This window comes from Thamnophis elegans, chromosome 2 (genome assembly GCF_009769535.1).
Source record: "Thamnophis elegans isolate rThaEle1 chromosome 2, rThaEle1.pri, whole genome shotgun sequence".
NCBI lineage: Eukaryota > Metazoa > Chordata > Lepidosauria > Squamata > Colubridae > Thamnophis > Thamnophis elegans.
The window spans coordinates 138,654,269-138,680,742 of record NC_045542.1 but is presented as its reverse complement, the minus strand read 5'-3'; the positions used below and the strand labels follow the sequence as shown (position 1 = coordinate 138,680,742).

At 38.4% G+C, this 26,474-nt stretch overlaps 1 protein-coding gene across 3 annotated transcripts; it reads left to right on the top strand.

The window, feature by feature from the left end:
* The first annotated feature begins 276 nt into the window (after nt 1-276).
* On the top strand, nt 277-26,197 carry C2H3orf14 (chromosome 2 C3orf14 homolog). 3 transcript variants are annotated; one of them, XM_032238952.1, is made up of 6 exons: nt 277-406; nt 1,930-1,984; nt 3,859-3,940; nt 7,060-7,183; nt 20,060-20,134; nt 24,189-26,197. In XM_032238952.1, exons 3-6 carry the CDS (start codon nt 3,888-3,890, stop codon nt 24,303-24,305), a joined length of 369 nt encoding a protein of 122 aa, XP_032094843.1. In that variant the 5' UTR covers nt 277-406; nt 1,930-1,984; nt 3,859-3,887; the 3' UTR covers nt 24,306-26,197. The 3 variants fall into 3 exon arrangements, with proteins under 3 accessions (XP_032094843.1, XP_032094841.1, XP_032094844.1); XM_032238950.1 differs by lacking the exon at nt 1,930-1,984; XM_032238953.1 differs by lacking the exon at nt 1,930-1,984 and having other exon boundaries at nt 306-345.
* Nucleotides 26,198-26,474: the final 277 nt, after the last annotated feature.

Below are 26,474 nucleotides of genomic sequence, written 5' to 3'. Positions count from 1 at the left end.
CAACTCTTGTGTTTCTCTTCCCACACAAAAGCATCCCTTTTCGACTGGCCCGCAACCCGAGGCGCTCCCTATGCATTCCGTTACTTAGCGCCCAACGGTCTCGTTTTCAAAATATCAAACGAGAAGCCCCGCCTCCTCACGTCGTTCCGTTACGAGACCGAGTCCTCCGTTTTTGTAACTCCTCCCCCCCCCGACCGTAGGCCAATCAGAAAGCGACGATGCTTCGGTTTCTGCCGCTCGTCTCCCTCCCTCTCTCTCTCTCATATCCCCCGCCCCCAATCCTTCTTTATGGTACCGCGATAACAAGTTGCCTGGAGTGAAAAGCGTTGCGTTTGTTTAATGGCGGTAATGAGGAGGACGTTGAGATTGAAAAGCCGCCCCTAACTGCGGCAGGGTCATAATAAAGGTAGTTTCATCGCCTAAATTTGCAGTTCGCAGAAATGTACATCTGGCTCCTAGTTCCCCTCCCCATTATTCCCCCGTCCCCAATCAGTCCCGGAATAGTACGGTCCTATTTCCCGCGGTGCTGGATACGAATCCCCGATTTCCTCACTGGGGGGGGGGGTCTCCCGCGCGCGCCTTTTCAAAAATATTTCCATCCCCCCCCTTCCCGTTTATGGAGTTGGAAGCTCCCGAACGGATATCCGACCGTTCTATTCGCGGTGTTTCGAGGGGGGCGCGGGGGGGGGAGGAGAAGGAACGGGAGAGACGAGATACTAAAAAAAAAAAAGTAGGGTGAACAGCCAGCGTGGCTGTTTTTTCGGGAGCTCGGTGGCAAATGGGAAATTGTATTCTGCGATCCAAGTTTCTTTCGTGGAAAGGAACGCTGGGCTAACCGAACACACTAAACAAGTTGGCTCAACTGGCCAGCCATCCGCGACTTTTCCTTCCTTAGCACCAGATCATGATGAACAGAGTTCATCAGTCCACAGTCTTAAAGTTGCCAAGTTTGGGGACCCCTGGCCAAGAGATTTGGGGTGTTGCGTGCGGGCAAGAAACATGTGAAGGGGATGCAAGCTCGCAGCATCCTTTAAACAGCTCTTCCTAATGGCCTTTCAAACGAGCTGCGTCCCAAAAAAGTGACTGGAATCAGGCGTCCTCCTGAAGTTGCAGTTTGTTGAACAATCTAACAAGCTGCAGATAGCAATAGCCCTTAGACTTATATACCACTTCACAGTGCTTTACAGCCCTCTCTAAGCGGTCAGCATATGGCCCCCAGCAATTAGGCTCCTCATTTTATTCACTTCCGAAGGATAAAAGGCTGAGTCAACCTTGATCCTGGGGAGACTCGAACTGCAGGCAGCCGGCAGGATATAGAAACAAACAAAATATCCATTTGATACATGTGATGTGCCAGCAGCAAGTAAAACAACATATTAGACATGAGGAAAAAATACATAGCATCATTTCCTATTTGGATTTGTTTCTTGCAACATTTTAAGGACTTCATAAATGTGTAGTAAACCTAATGAATCTTGTCTTTAGTGTCTAGTGACATCCAACTACAGAGCATGGCAAAATATGGAGTAAATTACACATTAGACTTGAAAGTATAAGTCTGGAAAGTTACTTACATTCACAGTCCTCTTTAAGCAGTTTTACAGAGCCCCCAAGAATCTGGGTCCACATTTTACCTGCCTCAGAAGGATGGGAGGTTGAGTCAACTTTGAGCCTGGTGAGATTTGAACTGCCAAATTAGCTGTAAACTATAGTTTATCAGTTGCATCTGATGCACCACAATGACTGACTTCACCCAGCTTGCTGGATCTAGCAGAAAGCGGGTTGGATATTACAGGGCAATGAAACACACTTGTAGGGAATTTTCTGTAGTGGTTGTCTAGATTGGATTTTGGGCTAAACTGGACCAAGCCTACATCACAGCTTGGTACTTGGCTGTTTGTGTTCCTGATCACAATCCTTGAATTTTAGGACTTGGGATCACAGCTGAATCCAAAATTTTGTTGCAAAGCAAGACAGTTGCTAAGTGAGTTTTACCCCATTTTACGATTTTTCTTGCCTCAGTACTCAAGTGAATTGCTGCAGTTAAGTCAGTCATACGGTTGTTAAGTGAATCCGGCTTCCCCCATCAACTTTATTTGTCAGAAGGTCGCATAAGGTGATCAAGGGCCCTGAGACACTGCAATTGTCATAGAGGCCAGTTTCCAAACCTCTGAATTTTGATCATGTGGCCATGGGGGTGCTGCAGTGGTTGTAAGTGTGAAAAACGGTCATACGTCACTTAATTCAATGCCTTTGTAACTTCTCAAACGGTCACTGAACAAAAGGTTGTAAATCGAGGACAACTTGTATAGCATCACAACCCATCTCAGGCAGTGACTTTGTAGCCTTTCCATAGAGGGTCCTTATTTATCAGGGCAACTTCATGCTAAACTGTAGATTAAACTGGCTACAGTTTGTTGGGTTCATAAATTGGCTCTAAACTAGTTTGCAAGCAACAGTAGCTAAGCTCATAAAACATGGTAAGCTGCATTAAACTAAGCTAGCATGATCTGTGAACTCGAATATAGAAGAGACCTGAGGAGAAACTGAATTGGTTGTTCAGAAATTGTTACTGTGGAAATGTCTATTCAAAATGAAAATGAATGAGCATTGAAGCAGGTTCTATACCTAGTTTAGAATGCAGACCATAGGATCCAATAAAAAGCTTTGTCCAACCTGTGTATGTTTTAAAGCTTCCTACTACAGTGTTTCAGAGTTGAATGCCTTCCACACCATCCTATCTTAAGTGCAGTGAGGCATTGTGAGACACTATGCATGGTATTTGGATGGGCACACTCATGTCCATAGCAAATTAAATTAACTTTAATCCAGGCATGCAGCCAATTGATGTCATGTCTCCTTTAATGCACCAAAAATAAAACCCAAAAGTAGTAAAATACTGTTTTTATAAAGCCTCAACTTAACAAGCTATTGGGGATAAATCAATGCAGATGACATAAAAATACCTATTGCAGAATTATGCAATGATGTTGGTTGACACAAGTGTGGGATATTATTACTGTTAGCAGATTTTAGAAACAACTGACTTTCCCATTATTTCAAGGATGACATCCATGTTCTCTGATCTAGCTCCATTGCATCATAAGCCCATTAAATAGAGTTTGTTCAATCAAGGGTTGTCTGCATGTGTTGCTTTTTCAGGTTCTACAGATAACCTGCACAGAGTTTGCTCTCCAGAATAGATGAATCCCACCCAGCTACCTTTAAAAAAACTTTTACATTAGCAAAGAGTTATTTAACAACAACAAAAAAAGAATCTGAATCTTTAGATACCTGAACATTTTTCTGATATCGGAAAGATAAGGGTAGATGTTAGTACTTGTTATGATGAAGGTGGGAAGTCACACTTATATATTACTTTTCTTTTTCTTTACTATATTTTCTTTCTCTTCCCTTTTTCCTTTTCTGCATGTAATCTTTATTTCTCAATCTTTTCTTAGCTGTATTAATTCCTAATTAGAATATTTAATAAAATTAATATAAAAAAGGTGGCCTGATGCTTTTTTATTTTATTGGACAATTAAAAACTGACTGTCCAAAGCTAAAAAAATATGTGTGCAGAATTAAGAAAGAAAATAAACCAGTACCAAAATAAAAGTAAGTGAGAATGGAGAAGAAATCTTTACAGGTGAATGCACTATTGATATTTTGTCTTAAATATTATTAAGATGTACTTGTATGCTGTTAATATTGTTAAAAGATTTCATCTTTTTTACAGCAAAATGTTCCCATTACTAATTCAACATTTATATTTAGGATTATTTCTTAATAAATGTCATAAAATGCAAGTGTGTATATTTCTGAAGAATCCATATTTTACCTTTTTTTCTTTCATAGAGTAATTGGAATTATTAATATGATCAAATATGGCATCCTATTTGGCACAAGAAATTCAGCTTGCTAAGCAGCATGAAGAAATGTAAGTAGTTTCTGAAGATGTCTTGTTTTTAGATGCTAGAAAAATACAGTGAAATATATTATGAATGCTTAGGAATTTGCAGGACTATTCCCAAATCTTTGAACTGATTTATCAAACTGAGAACAACCGTGTGATTGTTCTAAATACAAGAAAAACATCTTCTACAGAAATAACAAATTTTAATAACAGAAAAAAAAACTATATTGCCTCATATTTTGCCTCTAGGGGGAGCTGTCCACCAGTGCTGCTTTTCAAATAAAACATAATATGAAGTCCTCTTTTTCAACCTTGAAGTTTCTGATTGAATTCCAGCTACAGCTTAATGATTTAATATGGCTTTTTTAAATTCAGTATAATGTCTCGTTTCATTGCATTTCTCTCTGTGTTGCAACTAGCACTTCAGATTCTAACCAGATTACTAAAACACCTTTTAAAAAGTGAACATTTAGAGTAACTGCAATATCCTATCTTTGCTTTAAAGGTCTCAATATTCTTGTTCAAAAGTCAATAGCAGAATTTTGATCTGTAGCACAAAGTGTGCCTATTCTAGTTTCTTGCTTCCATAATTTACAATCTGTAGGAAACCGGCTGACTGGATTTGAAGAAAATAGTTGCACCCTATAATTGTTTCTCAGTGGCTGATACCATAGCATACTATCTGTACAGGTGTATATACAAATAAATATGTTATTGGCAACTTTACTTTCACACCCTATGAACCCTACCTTGACATTTATGTTTTAACAGGGATTGCACAGCAGCAAATGTGTCACTGAACCATCACCATAAAACCAAAACCTCTTTCTGATCAGTTGTTGTGAATGAATATCCTAACTTAACCACTATATACTGCATATAGGTTAAATTTCTAGCACCAGTACACACATTTTCATATCCTAGGATGAACCTCAATTTGCCATTTTGTTCCATTCTCTCAGATTGAGGAGATCTTTTTTGTCATCTCTGTATTTAACAATTTGATCTCATCCACAGATGTGATTCCTCACTACTCAGAGCTGATTCCAGTTCATTTGTGAGGAGATTAAATAGACTGTCCCTATTTATATCCTAATGTAAAATCTGTGGTACTAGGTCTACCTGGAGTTCCTCTTGTTTACTCCTTTCATTCTGGTAGAGGAAAAATATTAAATATATGGAAGTAATTAGAATAGATTTCTTTCTCTTTTTTAAATATTTGTATTATACCTTTTCCTTTATTGTACATCACATTTCCAGTTTTCCAGCAAAAACAGTGTACTGACTCTATCAAGTCCTTTTTAAGTATACATAGTATTATACCATTGTATTATACCATTGTTCTCCTAATCATAGAGTGTAAGTCTTGTATGTCAGTTATAACTATTATTTTCATAGTTGTACCATAACGCTCTATACATTTCTCACTCTAATCATTTTAATCTATGGTTAGATAACAGGTGCAGAGATTATTTGGGCATACCAGGGGTTGTGACACTAATTACGTATGAATGTATGTATGTATGTATGTATGTATGTATGTATGTATATGTGTGTGTGTGTGTGTGTGTATATATATATATATATATATATATATATATATATATATGTATGTATGTATGTATGTATGTATGTATTTATGTATGTATGTATGTATATATATGTATATATGAAAATATAGTATAAACAATATTACTATTGGACTGTACGTGACTATTAGAATAGATTTTTAAGGGCAAATATTCCATCTCCAATTGCTTCTGTGGTTGAAAATACAAGTTATTCATTCTTAGGGAAAAAGCTTTTGAAAAGTGCCAAAACTGTAGTAAGCTTAATGACAAAACAGGATTTTTCCTTCTCAAAAAGGAGGCAATAGAGCTAGTGCAACACAGCCATCTAAATTGGTGAAGGTTTAAAAATGAAATAATGATGTAATATAAATCTACTGAAATAATACAGAAAATAACAGCTACTGTTTCTTTAACTTCAGTTGAATGGATATGTTTTGTGGAGGGAATATAGTGCAATAGATGTAGATATAGAGCATTTACTGCATGCATTACTCTCTAGGTGCAATCTGAGACTTCACCATTTTTATGGAGATGATACAACGGGCAGAAGCAAAGATTTTTCCCTAAGATTGTAATCATTTGCCACACAGCAATTAATAAAGAAAATGGAAAAACAGCTTGTATACAAAACTATACACATATTTATTTATTGGTTTATATTATTGGTTTAACATATCCCAATATCCATTGCATAGAGAACTGACCCAACAAAGCAAAAAATTGATGGAAGTCTTGTTTTCCTTGACTTTGGCATTAGTCTATTAAAAGTAATAAGGGCCTTGTTTCTCTTGTATATTTGATGCTACTGTAGTTTTCTTTATCTCTCTGAGGCTATTCTTCTAACTCCCTTGTGAAGAAATGCTGTCCTCCTATAAGATTAAAAGACTGCCCGGCCCACATTTTACACCCTCTGTTTACAATTTTCATTTGTGTATATGGTGTATGTACAGAATTCCATTTCTATACAAACTGCACTGTATTGCTTTCTCCCAGGGGAGTTTTCTTGAAATTACTGAATTCCTTTTCTCAAAAGCCTTTTTCAAATCTATGCAGAGAATAAAATGGAGCCTCATTTCCTTAGGAAAGGTTTGGAAAGGTCGTGTCTGAGGGGAAGAAACTATTTTCAGGGAACCTGGATTGGGAGGAAAACAGGACTCTTTTAAAATTGGGCAGAGGAATGTACAACCAGGATGAGAAACATGACAGTTTTTTCTTCTGAACACAGGATCTCTTAAATTTGCAGAATTAACAGAATGCAGTGAACTCATAACTAGTGCTCTAGATGGCTAACTGTGCCTTGTGGGCCCATCTTGTTTGAGGTGTTCTGTGCCGATTGTCTCATTTATGCACAGAGACTGCTTGTTGTACAACATGATGGTTACTTTCTCCCTGGGAGCACAGCACAAAAGGGACTTTATGTGCTTTCCCCTTCTTTTTTTGTTCTCCCACGCTGTATTCAACATAATTAGAGAAAAATTGGGTGAGGGTAAAAGGTTGTTGTTTTTCTGGTTGTCGTGTGTGTGTGTGGGGGGGGAATGCCTGCCCACTTATCATAATGTTTCCCTTTTGTAGAGTCTCTCGGAGATTGGTGTTGCTTCAGCAGATGGAGAGTCATCTAAGAGACAAAGACGCTGAGCAGGCATGGCACACGCAAGAAGCTGATGCAGCTCATAAAAGAAATGTATCCCTTTTAAAAGTAAGTTTCTATAGCTTGGAAGCGGTAACTTTACTGCAAAATAACCACGTAACATTAACTATATCGCTTTCCAATGAATTCTGAAATAGTGACTAACACTTTTAATTGCATCCAGCCAAAAATGGAGGTGCATAATCTTGCAACTTGTTAAGCATATACATTTCTAACCAAAATAAAAAGACTAGAGGTTCTAGGGCCATGAGAATCGGCTTTCTCTGAATCAGAATTCTGGTTCATCACATGCAATAGTGGCTGTTCTTGAAAAGCTTTCTCCAATTATTTTGATAGTTATCCTTAATTTTCTTGTTTAAGGAATATGCTGGTCTGAACCCAGAACTATCATCTTAGCTGCTCTAGGTAATCATAACAGTAGCCCTTTTCTTAGTGTGTTCATTGAATCATAGACAAATCCCACAAAAATTGCTCATTAAAAAGCCTATTTCACAAATGATCTCTTAAATTGCCCAGTAAAGTGATTGAACGAGGCAATAAAGTATTTCCCTCTGCTTTCAGCTGTATATTTGTATTGACCAGAAAAGTATTGTTCCTAAAACAATGTGCTGGCTGTTCTTAGTGAATTGCCATCATTTTTTTTAAAAAAAATCAAGATGTCAATTAAGTCTTTGTTGCATTATTATTGCTATCGGTTAAATTTAATATCTGCATTGTTGGCACCTTAATTAAAGCAACAACTTTCCCTCTCTTCTTTCATTAGCTTCCAAATTCATGTATTTAACATTCAGCTTAAACAAGTGTCCCTGTTATTCCAACAACATATCCCCCATTGTTTACACTTTTTTTCCCAGTTTGCTTTTAGATCCCACATACATTCATGTTTATCTGCAATGCTGCCTCTGGTTTTGACCCTGCCTCCTCTCTCTACTCTTACAAGTTTCCTTGTGATTTTTTTTTAATGTAGTTTCACTCCTCAACTATGCAACAACCTCTTGCTTTTCTGAGACGAAGCCCTTTTGTCCTTGTTGCTCCTTGCACCTAATTGCATCTGGATTTCTTATCTTTAATTTATTTTATTGTGCCAAGCCAGTCAACAGAAGAAAAATACAAATGCATACAATAATATTAAAAGAGACATATAATTTAAACATACCAATTAACAAGGTTGGGGGAGAGTTGTTTGTCAAAAAAAGGCTAATTCAAATGATAAATAGTACATATTATTTGCTGCATATCAGATGCAGATATATCCTTCCAGTATTGCATAATAATTCTATTAACCAATTCCCATGCCAAGAAAATCCACAGAAATTTAATATGTGTTTCCTAATTTTTTTATGTGTTATTTCTTTGATTGTAATTTATTTGATTGTTGTGACCCACCCAGAGTCATTATTTCTCTTAAGCAAAGTGCAGTGGTTGATTTTACGATAGTCGTAATTTTATACCAAAATTAAATGTTTCACATTTTTCTTTATAAAAAAGGAGGGAACTTTTTTTTTTGCAGTTAGCAGAAGTTCATTCATTTATACACAAGAAAGCAAAGAAGTGTATTTGTGGTATTAATGGGATAGGAATTAAGCCAATTTGATACATCTATTGCTATTGATACATCTATCTATTTTTTCCCCACTATGGAGAATAAAACCAACTACTTGGGAGGCATAAGTTAACTCTAGTTGATGTTTGTTAATTTGACATATTAAAAGAATAATAGCATGGCTATGATATTATATTGATCATGAATGTATACATATTTTTTTAAGTTCCAAATTCCCTCCATAACCAAACCTATAAATACAATGGAGCTCTATCCATTTTGTGATTTGCAGTCCCACAAAACTATTACATTTGACCCCAGCCATTAAATATTACCTACCACAATATGTTGAGAACTTTAAAGTTTTTTGCTTTATACAAGCGTTAATATTTTTTTAAATAATTATTAAAGCAATCAAAAAGCCTAAGGCAGGTATATATAAAACTTACTGTTCCTGCCCTGAAATATATATCTATATATACCTGTATATGTTTAGTATAGTACAATAAGTTTCCCTTTGGAAAATGAACTTCCGAAAAACTACCAAACTATCCTCAGAATGAATAATAGCAATAAAAATAGCAATTAGACTTATATATTACCCCATATAGCTTTACATGACTCTATGGGCAGCTTACAATATCAGCATATTGCCCCTAACAATCTGGGTTCTCATTTAACCAAGAATGGAAGGCTGAGTCAACCTGTAGCTGATCAGAATCGAATTCCAGGCAGTGGGGAGAGTTTGCCTGCAGTACTGCATTCTCATCACTGTGTCATTAGGGCTAATCCTATTCCTGAAAAAGAAGCAGAATTCATTAGAAACAGAACTGCAAATGTTCAGGTTCTGGAATGCTATGTTTTTATTTCTAGGAATCTAGAATAAATCGGCTAAGGGGAAGTATGATGCCATTCTTAACTTCTTTTAAAAATCCTTTTTTGCATATTGGTAATTATTATAATGTGCAGCTCTTAGCAAACTTACTGCCATCATATTTTAGTCTACAGTACTGAGACAAATCATCCTATATTTCTACCCCCACTCTTCAAATATAAAGCAATAGTTAAGTGCTTCTACAGGTTTTTCAGAGAAATTATGATGGGCTCATTATATCGCTTTCACACTTGTTCACCCATGCCAGTAAAGGCTAGCTCTGTAAATTTTATGACCCAACATTTTTCTAGGAGCAAGCCAAGTCATAAGAAATCTTATCATCCCTTCTTTTTCTTCTGGCTCAAAGTCAGCAAGTTCTACTGTCTCTAAGGAAACCATTTCCAAATGGGTGATTACTGACTTAGTTGAGCATAAACACACTGATCCTTTTGGATAGGAAGGGTTTTTCGTATTTTATGACAGGTTAATCTTTTTATTCCTCAAGCAAGATGCTTACTTGTCAACTGCCTTATAGTCTGTCATGCACTCATGAATCACTCTGTGTTCTTGCTCTAACTTTTTAGAGCAACGTCTTTGATTCTCCCCCATCTGGTTTTAAAACATGGATGTATGCGCTTTATCTCTCTCAATGTTATTTATTTTTTCAAATGATGCCTTAATTTTCATGTTGCCTTTGTATGGGAGGTTCCATGGTGTTGCTTGTATGGTGGCAGTTATCATTACTTAATTGTTCTAGAGATATCCCTGGGGGCAATATGGCTTTAAAGACTGGAGATGTGTTACTTTTTCCTTTGGAGAAAAAAAATGGGAAATTGCTTCCCTTTAATTGATTTGTTCCAAACATGTTATGACAGATCACCCACTCACCCACTCTGCTCTTTTTGGAGCTGAGGGTTCTTTTCTATAACCTTCTTGTGCATATTTCAGTAGAGTGCTTTTGAGATTTTTTTCTGGCTGGATCAGAAAAGAGAATTTGCACATAGTGGGACTCCGAGTTCTTCACAGGAACTGGGGTTTGGCTACATTTGCCAGAATGAGCAGTTTAAAGAGAAATTTCGGTGTGATCTTTCAAAAGAAATAATTGCAAAGAAGGAAGAAATGGTGACCATCATTTTCTTCATCATTGGCCAATCTATTTTATAGCAAAGCTAGGGGGGAAATGACCTTGTTGCTAGCTAACTAATGGAGACCATTGGTTTATTGATATGTACATAATCTAACTTAGTGTAAATTCTTCTTACATTCAAATTAAGCCCTACATTGCTTCTATCTTATTGGAGAGAATGGGGAACCTATAGGAGAAAAATATAGACTATTTCTGCCACTGTATTGTGGTGTTCTGAGTAATGTGTCTGAATGCCAGAACTATCAGAAAAATTCGTGAAAGAAGCAGAAGACCATGAAAACAAATCGTCTGGCAGGAAAGAACAGCATTACTGATTTTAGATGTATTTGTTCTATTCTGGTTTTAACAGGCAGGCAGCACTGCAGATGCTTTCTGATAACAAAATAAAACAGGAATGAGATCTACACAGAACACTATATTGGAACCTTGAAAATAAGGTTCAGATTTATGTGCCAACTTTAGAAAATTGTTCCCAATAACAGGCATTGTACATTTCACAGTTACCATGTGGAGAGTTGTTGATTTGGCTTTCTTGGAAAAACACCGATGCCGTGATGAGGTGTCATTGTATTTGCCTATATTTAAATTAAATGGAGTAAAATCATTTCAGTTTTGCTTCAAAGCTATAAAAAGAGTTGTTATTGCTCTCTCGGTTGTAATTAAAATGTGCTTCCAAAACAGAAGAAAAAAATGGCTGAAATGCCAATCCAAGGAATCTTCTTGTTTGGTTAATATTAAGCAAAGGGTAATATTAAAATTAGAATGAGTTGATTCTTTGAAATTCGCAGTTATTTTGGCAGCAGTGCTGCATTTACTTACTTCAGAGCAAGCAGCACTGACTTCAGTGAATTCTGTTTTTGAGTAACAATGAAGCATTTAATCCAACTTTTTCTTTGTAAGATTCGTAGAAAGGGTTATTGGAATGTGATAAAAATATTGACACATTCTTTGTAATCATTTTATACCCTCCACTCTTTATTTAAACTAATAAACTAATAATAATAAAAATCCCTAGTGCCGCGTAACGGAGTGAGCTCCTGTTACTTGTCCCAGCTTCTGCCAACCTAGCAGTTCGAAAGCATATAAAAAATGCAAGTAGAAAAAAATAGGAATCACCTTTGGTGAGAAGGTAACAGCGTTCTGTGTGTCTTCGGCGTTTAGTCATGCTGGCCACATGACCACAGAGATGTCTTCGGACAGCGCTGGCTCTTCGGCTTTGAAACGGAGATGAGCACTGCCCCCTAGAGTCTGGAACGACTAGCACATATGTGCAAGGGGAACCTTTAGCCAAGGTGGCGCAGTGGTTAAATGCAGCACTGCAGGCTACTGCTAGATCAGCAGGTCAGCGGTTCAAATCTCACCGGCTCAGGGTTGACTCAGCCTTCCATCCTTCCGAGGTGGGTAAAATGAGGACCCAGATTGTTGGGGGCAATATGCTGACTCTCTGTAAACCGCTTAGAGAGGCCTGAAAGGCCTATGAAGCGGTATATAAGTCTACTGCTATTGCTACTGCTATTGCTTTACCTTATTTAAATATCATATCTCCTGTTACCTTTTGTGCGTGACTCCGTATAATTTGCATATTTTCCCAGAAAGAAAGGATGTAGCATTTCCTATAAATAATTTTCAGCTAGACAATGCACTATTATCTTTGGATATTTCCTAAAAATATCCTGGATATTTTTACCCTGCCTTTATTTTTTTGTAAATAACGAAAGGCTATGGGCATACCTAATAATCTTTTTTCCTCCTATTTTCACAACAACAACCTTGTGAAGTGGTCGAGCTGAGTGAGTGGGAAAAGTTAACTGCCCATGAAGACCTTGATGCCTAAAAAAACTGAAAAAGAGGGTGGCAGAAATAAAAATGGCTTGATAGTCACACAATTGCATAAGCCTGGGTTTTGAAGAACTCAGAAAAGCACTTACTGACAGACAAGTTGTGGCAATATACATTGAACCTGGATTGAATGAATAAATAAATGAGATATCCAGGGAGTGACTAAAGGAATAAATAACTTTCAGTAGGAATCTCAAAAGCCACTTTTAGGTGCCTTCTTTACTCCTACTCCTAGCTGTCTTTTATATTTTTATAAATCCCTAATGTTTTAGACTAAAATACAAAGAGGTATCGCCACCCATCTGAATCTGCAGTTAATATGCTAAAGGTGTTTGTCCAATTGACCATTATATATTAGAAAGCATTGCCAAAAGCAAACGTTGTCACCGAACCTCAAAGGAAAACGAAAACCCGGCATGGCTACCTCCAGCTATTAGCAGCACACAAAAATGCCATCAAATCTCAGTGACATCATTGTCCTCCCTTAAGGTGCCTTTCAGCCTCCAGCAACAATTTTTGTCAGTTAGCTGTCATTAAATCAGTATTCTGGATGACAATAGACTTCAGAATATGCTCTAACTGGAGAGGAGCAACAAAAAGACACATCTGGTATATAGGCATTGCCAAAGTGCCCTTCTCAACTAAAGTCAGTGTGAGGCAGCCCTTTTTGTTTTTTGGTTTTTTGTGCCCCCCCTTGCCCTGAAGTATTTTTCTTTCCTATTTATTATAAACAACATTTTGAAGAGGGTGTTGGGGGTGGGGGGATCAGGCAGTCATTGAAATGATCTGAGCTGGAATGTTCCTAAAGGAATAATATGTGGACATAAAATGTTAGGATCAATCAGATGAAACTCTAGTAAACTAGGAGTGAATTGTGGCAGAAGAATGTACTACAATAACTTTTTCTGCCCAGGCTGCAGCAGAACCTTTATTTTGTACTGCAGCTGCCTTGTCGTGTTGTTTTTGGACTTCACAATGCCTATTGTTGCAAACCATCTCCTTAAAGAAATCCCAGGAGCCTATAATTATATTATGTGGGAAGGAGAAACATTAAACTCCTCCCACTCCAGCCCCCCCCCCCAACCTCTGCACATTGAAAACCTTCCTGATAGTCACCTTTCATTCCCAGCCAGCTTTAGATAAGCAAAATGGGGGAAGGAAGGTTTTCTTAATGACCGTGTAATTCACTTAAACTAGACTGTGTTGTTTCTCTCTGTCATATAATATATGTGGGTGCATACATAATTTTAATGTATGCTGATCCGTGTACATTCAAAGTGACAATAAAGTTATCTATTCTATTCCATTCCATTCTATTCTATTCTAATTTTTACTCTACTCCATTCTATTCTATTCTATTCTATTCTATCTGCAATGATTTGCTTAATAACCATGGCAACAAAAGTCATAGAATCAGGTATGATTCAGTTAACAACCACCTTGCTCAACAATGGAAATTCTGGTCCCAATGGTGGTCATAAGTCGAGGACTATCTGTACATAGGAAGGAGGAGCATTAGGAGAAACATTAAATTCCTCCAACTCCTGCCCCCTCCCCCTCTGTACAGTGAAAAACTCTCTGACTGTCCCGTTCTCTCATTCCCAACTGTAGTAAATTTTCTCCACATCCCTCAAACTGTATTTATATTAGAGTAGCTTTTCTTTCTTTTCTTTCCAAGTTGCCCTACTTGTTGTAAGAATCCCACTTTTGCATTTTCTTGAAAAGAAAAAAAAATCTGCCTGAGAATCTGTATTCTTTGGCACTGCCTCGGTTTGGAAATTATAGGAAGTCCCTTTGGGAATTTCCTTCTTTCTGGTTTCTTTTTTTCTTTTTCCTTTAAATGCCTTACTCTTCACACTCACTCGCTGCTCTTGATGATGCCATCTGCTATATTCCCCTCTTCCATTTCTGTTCAGTTTTGGCTTCTTCACACCCCACTCCCACACCCTTTTCCTCACTCTCTCAATTTGCCCAAAAGGCCTGCGCTCGAAGCTCCCATGTTTGTGTATGAAAGCCCACAGAAAAAAAGGCGGGGTTGTCACCGCTTCGGGGAGCGGCAGCTTCTCTTCCCCCCTCCTCTTTTTTTTAAACAAAAATTGAGTCTCGTTCTCTCTGAACAGAGCACATGAAAGTGGGAGCCCATGTGCTGATTTCCTAAGTAAAGCGAATAGAGGTGAGTTTGTATTGAAGTTCTGAATGTCTGGTGAACAGCTTGCTGCATTTCTTCATCTTTGTGCACATGTTATGAATGCATTATTAGCACGTCATCTTTGTCTTGAGCAGGGAAGAGCTTCAAGATTGCTGCCTCTCTTGTAGCTTTGCTACTTTGGTGGCTGGCTTCAGGAGGGAATATCAGCTTCATCATGTATGCGCAGCGAATTCTTTCACTCCAAGCTGTGAATCGGCTTCCCTGTCGCTTATCCCAAATTCAAAGCCTGCGGTTCAGATTTCCAGAAGAAAGTATACTGTACCTCAGTAAGGAAAGGGATTTATCAGAATGCAACGAGTTCATTGCAGAGCCAAGGTGGCGCAGTGGTTAAATGCAGCACTGCAGGCTACTGCTAGATCAGCAGTTCAGCGGTTCAAATCCCACCGGCTCAGGGTTGACTCAGCCTTCCATCCTTCCGAGGTGGGTAAAATGAGGACCCAGATTGTTGGGGGCAATATGCCGACTCTCTGTAAACCGCTTAGAGAGGGCTGAAAGCCCTATGAAGCGGTATATAAGTCTACTGCTATATAAGTCTACTACTGCTATTTAAATTCCTCCATGGGGTTAAATCTTATTCCTAACATTTCCTTTGTGAAGATTTTCCCTTGTAAAGTCAATGAGGGTACTCACCTTTGAGTACCTTTATAGATTCAGGTATTTTCTGAAAAGTAAATAGATACTCTATTTATTAGGTATTGTAGACTCCTTGAGATGGGGGGATTTTGTTGGCTACATAATGCAACCTCTTTGCTTGTAGCAAGACATTTGAAGCTACTATACCATTCCCAGTGTTGTCCAGTTCCTCCAGCAAGGGAAACTCCCCCATTTTTTTTTCTCTGAGTACAGCAATTGGTTCCATTACTGACTGAATAAGGCCTCCTGTCAGGATGTGTCTCCTAATACAGGTAGTGATACTCGGCTTAAACCCCAATTGAGCCCAAAATTTCTGTTGCTAAGTGAAGCAGTTGCTAAGTCAATTTTGCCCCATTTTACGACCTTTCTTGCCACAGTTGTTAAGTGAATCTCTGCAGTTGTTAAGTTAGTCACCCAGTTGTTAAATGAATCTGGCTTCCCCATTGACTTTGCTTGTCAGAAGATCGTAAACAGTGATCACATGACCCTGGGACACTGCAGCTGTCATAAATATGAACCAGTTGCCAAGCATCTGAATTTTGATCACTTGACCATGGGGATGATGCAAAGGTTGTAACTGTGAAAAATGGTCATAAATCATTTTATTCAGTGCTGTTGTAACTTTGAACGGTCGATAAATGAAGTGTTGTAAATCGAGAACTACTTGTATTCCCCTGAAATCTAGATTCCTGTGATTTAACAATTAAATCCTGTCTTATGCTCCAGAAGAGAAATCTGCTGTATAATAAACAACTCTACCATGGGATGTTTGTCCTCCATCAGTTCCTTTAAGATTTCTTTGACAATGGAACTTTTTTTCCATAATTATGACTACTCTTATTCCCCCTCTGGTGTAGTATATTAACATTCCAGATTTAGATTGTTGCGGTGATGCAAATAACAATAGCACTTAGACTTATATACCACTTTACAGTGCTTTACAATCCTCTCTAAGCCGTGTACAGAATCAGCATATTGCCCCCAACAATCTGGGTCTTCTTTCTTTAGAAAGATGGAAGGATGTGTCAACCTTGAGCCTGGTGAGATTTGAACTGCCAAATTGCAGGTGGCCAGAAGTAGCCTGCAGTACTGCACTCTAACCGCTGCTCCACCGTGACTCATACGGTCCATTTTCTATATATCATGGCGTAAACACAATCTTTCCAAGGGTGAACAATTGGTGTAATGTTGCAATTGTTCCCCGGAACAGGTATTTACATAATCCTGACGAGATCATATGAAGCACACCTAAGCAGATGTATTTTTTTTCCCTTTTCTGCCTTCAGTAAATTTATTCCACATTCCTCAGTCTTTACATTAGGGTAGCTTTTCCTTTTAACTGTATTCCAAACAGTTACTCTATTTGTTATACTCATTCTAGCTTTGTACTTTTAAAATCTGTATCGATATCAATTTGGAAATTATAGGAAGTCCCTTTGAGAATTATTGTGACATTCTCCTGGTGACAGCCCATTATTAAACACCCATTGATTAGATCAGCATAGCCATCAAATCCAATAAACTTATTTATATTTAAGTGTTCTATTCTTTTTTTCTGATTCTGTGCGCTCTTACAACTGTTCTTTTGTTGACAGAATAGGACTGAAGTCTGAAATGTAATTATTACATGTTTCCAAGTTTTTACATTTTTGGTTTTTTTCTGTAAAAAAAAATGTAAAATATTTTTTGCATTATTACAGTTGAGGTTTGGGTCAGCTATATGAAATCTCCAAAGTTCCTTTTTCCTACCACCAGAAAACTGTTTGACTACAATGCTAAATTTTGATTTTCCACAAGAGATTCATGAAAACTATGGGTAAAAGTTTAAAATATTTCCTAACCTATTTTTAAAAAGTTTGTTTCAACTTTTTTAGATGAGCAAATCCACGATTGAATTAGAGCAAAAAATTGCCACTTGTGCACTTAATGATGTATTTCTGAATCTGGATTAAACTGCAGGGAGTTCAAAATTACATAATTATAGCTGAATTTGCTCTCATTTATTTCCTGTATATACTTTATTTCTTAGCATTTATACTTCCACTCTTCTGAGGCGGTTTGTTTATTTAATTGGTTTATACGCTCCCTCAGTTGCAGAGGCTTCATTACTTAATTATCCTATAGAAGAATTCAAAACAAAATAAATTCTTAACAAAAGCATAAACACAGGATACAAGATAACAAGAATTTGACAACAAACATTGCAAGTGCTTTTTCAGGCACTTGAATGGTTTCAGATTGTAAAGGTATCTGCAAACCTAGCTTGAAGCAGGGATTAGAGAGGAATGCCAAATTTTTATTCTTTAAAAAAAATGATTCTTTTTTTAAAAGTGTGGGCATTTTAATTTTGTTTGTAAGCTTTTGTGCATCTTTATGGGGTTAGTGTCATGTAAATTTAAGAAATAATTAAGAGGGCCAGTCTAAAGCCTAACAGTTATTTCCCCTCAAAAAAATAATCTTGCTATATATATCTCAGCAGCATTTTTGGAAAGTGAAAATGAAAGGGGACTGCAACCCTGTGCTTTCTTTGTGTGTGTGTGTGTGTGTGTGTGTGTGTGTGTGTGAGAGAGAGAGAGAGAGAGAGAGAGAGAGAGAGAGAGAAATTCCTTGGCAACCCAAGTGCTTTGTGTCTTATGTTATGACCTGTGTTTAAAATAAATGTTTACTTACAGGTGGTTTGCGGGGAGTAATGGCCAAAATAAGAAGCGTTTTGTGAGAAAATATTTAATGTGCTCTAAATATTTCCTATGGGTCTGCTGATTCCAATAGTTTAGGCACCCTGGAATAGCTTATTTTGTTTATTATTGTCAGGACTTCCATCCTGCTGTAAAATTGCTTTGCTTTGCAAGATGCTAGTCTGCCATAGGCAATGGGGTAGGGAGTTACTTGGAGGGATAAGAAGGAGGGGGCTAGTATGAGAGGAATCAAAACTAAACTTTATACCATCCTGGGTGCCAGCAGTTTCAAGGTCATACCATGCAACGGACCACCAATTTGCCTGCTGAGCAAGGGACTGTTTCCAGAAAAAAGTGGGAAGGTGGGAAGAGGGAACATTAACCAGAAGTTTTAAACTTGAAACTATAGATTTGGCTTTGCTACATTGTAACCACTTGGCTTTAATAAGGTATAATTTCTCTGACAATGGACTCAAGAGTCTTTCTTTCCTAACTGATCAAATTGGGACGACTATCATTTATATTCATTAATTTATTTAAGGAATAGTTGAGCTTGTTACTGATCATCTGTTGCACAGCTTTATCCTTGCCTGAGCTTCTTCGTTTCATTTTCAGTATGGTTATAGGGACCCTGAGCCTCTTAGCCTTGGAGAATTTCAATTTGTCATCTTCATGCTGTTGAGATGCTGTTTGGAGTGGTGCGGTGGCCTAGAGGTGGAGCTCTCGCTTCACAATCAGAAGAGGCTGGGAGTTCGATCCTAGGTAGAGGTAGATATTTCTCTCTCTGGGCACAATGAGAATATATCTGCTGAACAAAACTCTGCATTGGCGACAGAAAGGGCATCTTGCCAGTAAACACACTGCTAGCTCCATTGAGTTGCCAAGACTCCACCCTGCAAGGGATTATGGGATTGTTAAAAGACGATGATTACTATGTTGAGTTGAAGAGTTTATAGCCTCCATAGCAAACATTAATCTGTTCCAAGTCACTGAAGGCCTGGCATATGCCAGAGGTTGCAGATTAGCTCTAGCATGTGTCTTGTGTGTTGATCTGGTTTTAGAGGACATTACCATCGGACTTCATCTCCCAAAATTCCCTAGCCAGCATCCCTCGGATTGCCTTTCAGCTCACTAGCGCAACCTTCCTGCTAAAGATTGGGTCTAATAGACTGGCCCACTACTGGCAACTTCTGACCCTGAGGGGTTTCAGAGAGAGTTTAGAGTTTACCCTGAGAACCTGGTGGGCAGTTTAGCTGAAGATTTAGCTACATCCACTATGAGTCACAAATTAATATATTTATTTATTTTATTTTTATTGAGCTTGCTACTGGTGTGCTATCATCTGTTGCACAACTTCATCCTTGCCTGAGCTTCTGCATTTCATTTTAAGTATGGCTATAGAGACCCCGAGCCTTTTAGCCTTGGAGAACTTCAATTTGTCATCTTCATGCTGAAGTAGCCGTTGACAGGTAGGATGTTGTAGCAGACAATTTTGTGTACTATGCTTAGGACCGACTGCAGGCAGCACAGTTCCAGGTTGTCCAAGCCCAAAATTTCGAGCCTGGTGGCGTAAGGGATTCTATTGTGAGCAGAGGAGTGGAGGACTCTTCTCATGAAATATCTCTGGACCCGCTCGATCATATTAATGTCCAATATACAGTGTGGATTCCAGGCAGATGAGCTGTATTCGAGAATTTAATAAATATACTAGTCTTAAATCATATGGGTTTAAAGGCTTAGAAACTTACTGGAAACTGACCTAATAAATGCCATACTGATAAACGGGGGGAGGATTTCCCCCCCTTTTCTTTCTCTCTTTAGATTGTAAGCAACTTAGAACCTAGATCCGTCTCTCTGTCTATATTTGCTGACGTGACCGATATTAATTGCAACTTGAATGGCTAGAATATGACTTTACTTTCATAGTTACTAAAAAGGAAAATGAACTGTGGATGTCATTTCTGGAAGTGTCCGTCTTTTCAAAAGATTCTCTGTATGTTACAGGATATTGAGGCAGCAGCGAAAAATCTACAATCCAGAGAGCACTTGCTTCTCCACCCTGAAATTGTTAACCTTGAAGTAAGTCCAAAACAATTCTTGTCTTCAATGCTGATATTTCAGCTCTTTTCTTCATCGTGCTGCTTAAATGAAATTAATCTTTTTTTAAAAAAAATGTGATTATTGTGCCTTCAGTATACTTTCAAGGCCCATTTTATCAAAATAAAGGCAGTCTCCTCATTTCAGTTCAATATCAGTTTCTGTCATTTCAGTGCCATGTTCATTCCATTGTGAGAACTGAAAGCTTTCCAAGGTTTTTCCATCCCCTTTGTTTTATTACAGGTAAAATTATTCAGATGACCACAGGTGGGACCAGAATTGCTGTTGCTAAGCAAGGTGATGGTTAAGCGAATCACACTTGATTTTTACAGCCTTTTTTGCCATGGTTGTTAAGCAGATTACTGCAGCTGCTAAGTGAATCATAGGGTCATTGATAGAATCTAGTGTCCCCCATTGACTTTGCCTGTCGGAACTGGCTGAGAAGATCACAAATGGTGATCATTTGACCCTGGATGTTCTAATCTAGAGACCTACAACCCCAAAAAGCACATGGCAGAGTCCTGATCCCAACAAAATCCCTTTTATTAAACGAATGTGAATTCATCTCATTCACATTCAGCAGGGCCTGGCAAATAGTGTTTCAAAGGAGTAATTATGACCACTGACCTTATCTATCTTGGAAAGCTGCCATGTAAATATTTTCCAAATGAGGTGCTGTGCAAGGAAAGACTAGGCACAGAGTCTCTGAGATTCACGGACAGATCTTCACATTCCTGAAGCCCACACTCATTTCATTCCTCTTTTATTTCCTATGGGAGGGGCCAATCACCTTCCACCGTGACTTTACTCCCAAGTCGTCCCTGATTTCTGGATTGTTCTTTTCTTCTGGCAGCTCTGCGCATGCACACACTGGGAACAGGCTCTAGCTGTTCCTCTGCCTCACTGCTGTCTAGCTCCATAGGCACCTGATCACTGTCAGATGGCCTCGGCCCCATCTCTGTCTCTGACGCAGAGCCCTCATCTGAGTCTTTCCCAGGCTCCAGGACTGGCCCATGCTCCTCCCCCAACCTCCTCATTGTCCAACTCTCCTGCCAGCTCCTCTGGCCACTGGCGGCCACAACACTGGGACACTACCATCATAACTTCATGCCAGTTTCCAAGTGCCTCAGTTTTGACCACCTGACCATGCTTTCAGAATGCTGTGACAGGCATAAGGATGAGGACCAGTTGTAAGTCACTCTTTCTAGGACCACTGTACCTTCAAATAGTCACTAAATGAATGGTTATAAGTGAAGGACTACCTATATTGAGATTGTTTTCATCAAGATATATAAAGCCATTCTTAAAAAAACTTGTATGGTAAATCCTTGACTTACAACAGTTTATTCAGTGACTGTTCAAAGTTACGACAGCACTGAAAAATGTGACATGACCATTTTTCAAACTTACGAGTGTTGCAGCACTCGCATGGTCACATGATCAAAATGCAGACTTGACAACTGCCTCATATTTATGACGGTTGCAGTGATCAGCTTTTGTGACCTTTTGGCAAGCAAAGTCAATGGGGAAGCCAGATTCATTTAACAACCATGTGACTAACTTAACAAATGCAATGTCTCACTTAACAACTGGGGCAAGAAAAGTCGTAAAATGAGACAAACTCACTTACCAAATGTTTCACTTAGCAATATAAATTTTGGGCTTCACTGTGGTTGTAATTTGAAGACTACCAGTACTATAGAAAAATGGTCATAGTATTTGTTTCAGCTTTGACCTCTAAGTTGCACTGTGTTACATTTTGAAGGTCCTCAAAATTGACCCCCAAAGCACACATATTATGTAAGTGGTACAATTCTCTGCCCTCTCCCACATTTCCAAGTTTAGAAACAGCGCTAAAACTCAGTTATACCATATTGTGCTTCAGAAATATCTTAAACATCTATAAAATAAGCATAGCCGGTTTGGTCTAAAGTGCTGGCCTAGAAAGCAGGAAAATGTGAATTCTAGTCCCATCTTGGGCATGAAAGCCACCTTGGTGACTCTGGGCCAGTCACTTTCTCTCAGCCCCGCCCACTTCATGGGGTTCCTGTTGTGGGGAAAATAGGAGGCGGAAGGAGTATGTCATGACCCGAGAGATGGCACAAAAGCAACACAACCAGAGAACAGGTCTAACTCCCCTTTATTGCTCCAACTGTGCCCCCAAATGTTCTCACATTTACTACAAGTCCTGGAGCAAAACTGTCACACACACCTTCGGAAGCCTCTGGCTGCAAGTAGTCCAGTAAGCCAGGTTAATCAAACAGCAACCAGGGCCAGCAGTCCAATAAGCCAGGTTAGCCAAACAGTTACTAGAGCAAGAAGTTCAGTGAAGCAGGCAAACTGGTAAGCCCCATAAGACAGAGTATAGCAATCTCCAGGCTTCGGCAAGCGCACACGAGGCTCCACAGATTCAGTCCTTGTTCCCGACAAATGCCCCTTCCTTCAGCACCTCCTTACATTTCAGTCCCCAGGTTGCCTTGTGAAAGGGGGCGGGGCATTCTCCTCCCTCATAGCTCAATGTGTGTTGATCTTGCCATCTCTTCCCTCCTTGCTCTCAGATCAGGAGGGGGTAGTCCTTTCTCTTCTCCTGAGCTTTCCCCCTCTGCAGGCCTTACTAATTCAGAAAAGCCTTGCCTGAACTGACTCTGCCCTTCCTCAGTTTCCTCCAAGGCCAACAGAGCTGGCCTCTCCATCTCTGTCAGTTCTTGTTCCAGCCCATCTTCTACTACAGATTCAGACTCCAACAGGGGCATGACAAAGTATCAGATATGTTTTCTGCCTTGTGTTATATATAAAAATAATAAAGGTGAGATTTTAAAAATCTAACAAGTAAAATATAAATAAAAAGAGACAGCTCAGTTCCAGGCTTCCTCTGAAATTCAGAACTCTAGAGAAAAGAGGGACATCATCTCCCCCCCCTCCCCGAGCTCTAAATACTTCAAAAGGTAAAGGCAATATTTGAGGATGAATCAGCATTTTCACAACTGCAAACATTGGATGGGTTTTGCACAAGAAGTATGAGAGCAAACAATGATGGACAGGAAGAAAATGGAATAAGAATGAATGACAAGTGAAGACAGTTTAAAAATGGGAATGCAGGAAAACATTTTTTTTTTCAAAATGAGTTTTTGAGGGAGAGGAAGGATGAAGGCTGATGGTTTAGGTAATTCTTCAAGGAAGAAATATTTATTAGTTTAAAACATTAGGCTATTGTTTGTTGGGGGAAATTAATATTTGTTTGGACGACTACTATAAATATTTTTAAGCAGAAATATGAATCAAGCAAGATCTCTTCCACCAGCACCAATGCTCTGGTTTTGAGATTTTTATATAACTATTTTATTGCCCTCTGAGAATGAAAGAAGAAAAAAAGTGAGGTAAAAAGATAATAATAACTTAATTCAGGGGATATTAGGGCAAGTCTAATGTTAGTGGACAAGGGGACCTATTCTTTAATGTCAAGATCTACCTTTTAACAGTGGATCCCAGAATGCCACGGTTTTCCATGCCAGCAAATCTTACGGAACCTTGAACAGATTTCTGAGTTTGTACTATTCCCTTGACATTGTAGATTTAAAGAACATAAACATTCTTTAAACCAATAGAATTCATGTCTGTGCTTATGTAAATGTCAAACCATTTTTAGCCTCCGAATAATGTTTTGGACAAGGTGATTTTTAAAAAATGAAAATGTTTGGGAATAACACTGTGGTTCAGAAAAAAAAGCTATCAGTCTCAAAGAAACAATTATGATATTGAAGGATTACCTTTCTAATACATTATTCACCACAAGAGGGCACATCCAATTATCACATATTTACTCTAGGTAGTGAGATCCTTCCAATCTTCATTATACTGTATAATTGAGGGATTTAAGATTTAGCAACTAAGTAGTTTGGCCTTTTCTGAATTACTTCAAACATAAAGCAAGCTGTAGAAATGTTTCATATGTTCAGATCCTTTTGCTGTTGTGCTGGTAAATAATAGGTATTGTGAAGCGATTAAATTGCATGTTGTGTTGTTGTTTTTTTCCTAGACTCTTTACTGGGCCAAAGTAGAAGAATCCATTCCTAAGTGGGAGCCATTTTTTTTAGGAAGAACACAAGCCCCAATTGGTTTTAAAAAAAAATCACATCAACAATACAGCACATAAGATTAATACCAAGACAAATGGGAAACAAAAACAGAACCATGTCCATGGGGGGATTTAGCTTCAGATTGGTGGATTGTTAAATAATTCTTTTAAATATTTGTTGGATAAGATACTCAATTCTAAATCTGCATTGAAGACTTTCCCCAAAGGCCTATTAGCTACATGGAAGTGACTTTGATCTCAAATATGAACAATACAATGCAAGAGCTGCACTCCTCTTTTCAGTTATTCAGTTAAGATGAAAAATAATGTAATCTGTTACTTGTCCTTCACTTTTGCTATGGAGAGACGCCTTGTTCCCCAATAAAAGTGTAGAAAGTGCTGGTTTGGCTTACTGTCCCATAAAAGGGTTTTTAATGGCATGTATAGATCATTGAAATGTAGCATAGGCTTAAGGACTTTCTACTTTTGGTAGAAAATCATGTGATGAAGACTCAAATAGGACCCATTGAATTTGCACATCCTCTAAGTCAGGAGTGTCAAACTTGTGTTGTCATGGCAGCGTCACGTAACGTATTGGGACTTTCCCCCCTTCAAACGGGGCATAGGCGTGGCCAGCACGTGACGCAACCAGCCCGCAGGCCATGAGTTTGACAGCCCTGCTCTAGGTTATTCTGTGTCAGATTTGGATGGAAATACAAATTCTATGACTAAAGATTAGAGTGCTGTCTTAGAATATTTCAGGTTGAATCCCACTTACAATTTGATTTTGTAGGCTTGTTAGAATTATCCAACTTCAGGTTTGGAATTAACTCTAAATCATACGACAGGCTCTCATATCAGATTGTGGAGTTATTTTGTCAAAACAAGCATTTAGAGCAAATGTATCTTGAAATTATTCACGCAAGCCCTTCATTTTATACACTTTTCTATAGCTGACAGCAAGGGAATGTACTTAACAAGTTACTATGTATTTATTCTTTCTGTTTTCTGATGTTAGGGACACAAATTTCTGGTTGTCAGGTGAGCATCTTAAAAATAATACCTAGTAGGTGAGACGCATGGAGCACCTTAGAGCTAAAATTTAAGGGAAATATAAGATTCCTTTTTATTTAGGGCTAGGAGCTTCATCTGTACCAGTAAACACTACCAATAACAGAACTCCGTAATTAAGTAGCGCATTGATACTTTGAAACTTTGGTGTTGAAGAAGACTCCGGAGAATACCAAGACAGTCAAGAAAATAAACCAATGGATCAGCAAACAAAGCAATCTAGAGTTCTCACTTGAGGCACACATTACCAGGTTCATACTATTCTATTTTGGGCCTATTATTCAATGATCTATTTCTTTTGGAGAAGGCTCTTACGCTAGGAATGGAGGAAGTGAAGTGACGAAGACGACAACTAGGAGCAAAATGGTTGGACTCAATTATAGTGGCGGTGACTACAGTGTTGGAACACCTAAAAGATCAGGTTAAGGAAGATCATCGTGGAGAAATTCTTGTGTTGCTGCTAAGAATTGCAAATGACTTGCTGGCCCATAATCAGTATATTCCTATCCTTTTACCATTAGTAGTAGTAACATAAGCATTTTAGCATTGCTGATACATCCCCAATCACTATACTGGGAGCCAGATACCAGACTTTTAGAAGATTTGGAACCTATTTCCAAGAAATAAATATATTTGAACCTCTATTTTATTGTGTTAAGGGTATATTAATTCAGAGATAAGGTAAGCATTTACTAGAGGATTTAATACTTTACCATAACATGGATGACTCTGTTTCTAATCAATGTGTTTGATTTGGTCCTTGTATTTTGGTCAAGTGGGAATTTTCCTTTAGCTCATTGTCTGACAAAGACAAAAGGAGGCATATGAGCGGCTAAGCATGAGATAGTAACAAGCAGATACAGTTCCCCTGAAGAGAGAGAGCTGTGGGGCCAAAATAAGGAGTAAATTGTCAAGACAGGCAAGTAACATGTTAATAACCAGCAGAGGGAGCAGGTGGACTATTGCCACTTTTCTTCAAAAGACTTTGAGGAGGACAAGTTTAACCTTCAGAAATTTCAAGGGCTCAACATTTATGGTGGTTACTGTTTCCCATGTGAATTTCAATTCCAACACGTGTTAACCAAAAAAATCCCCATTAAACTGATACTACACCAAATATTTTCATTTTGAAAGATAATTGCTAGAAGTTGCTATCAACTTCTTTTTCTTCACTGC

Bases quoted from the DNA above. Each gene is read 5' to 3' on its own strand.
- C2H3orf14 (XM_032238950.1), top strand. From the start codon at position 3,888: ATGGCATCCTATTTGGCACAAGAAATTCAGCTTGCTAAGCAGCATGAA. The intron at 7,184-20,059 runs GTAAGTTTCTAT...TGTATGTTACAG, and splicing joins GAAATGTATCCCTTTTAAAA to GATATTGAGGCAGCAGCGAA. The intron at 20,135-24,188 runs GTAAGTCCAAAA...TTTTTTTCCTAG, and splicing joins CTGAAATTGTTAACCTTGAA to ACTCTTTACTGGGCCAAAGT.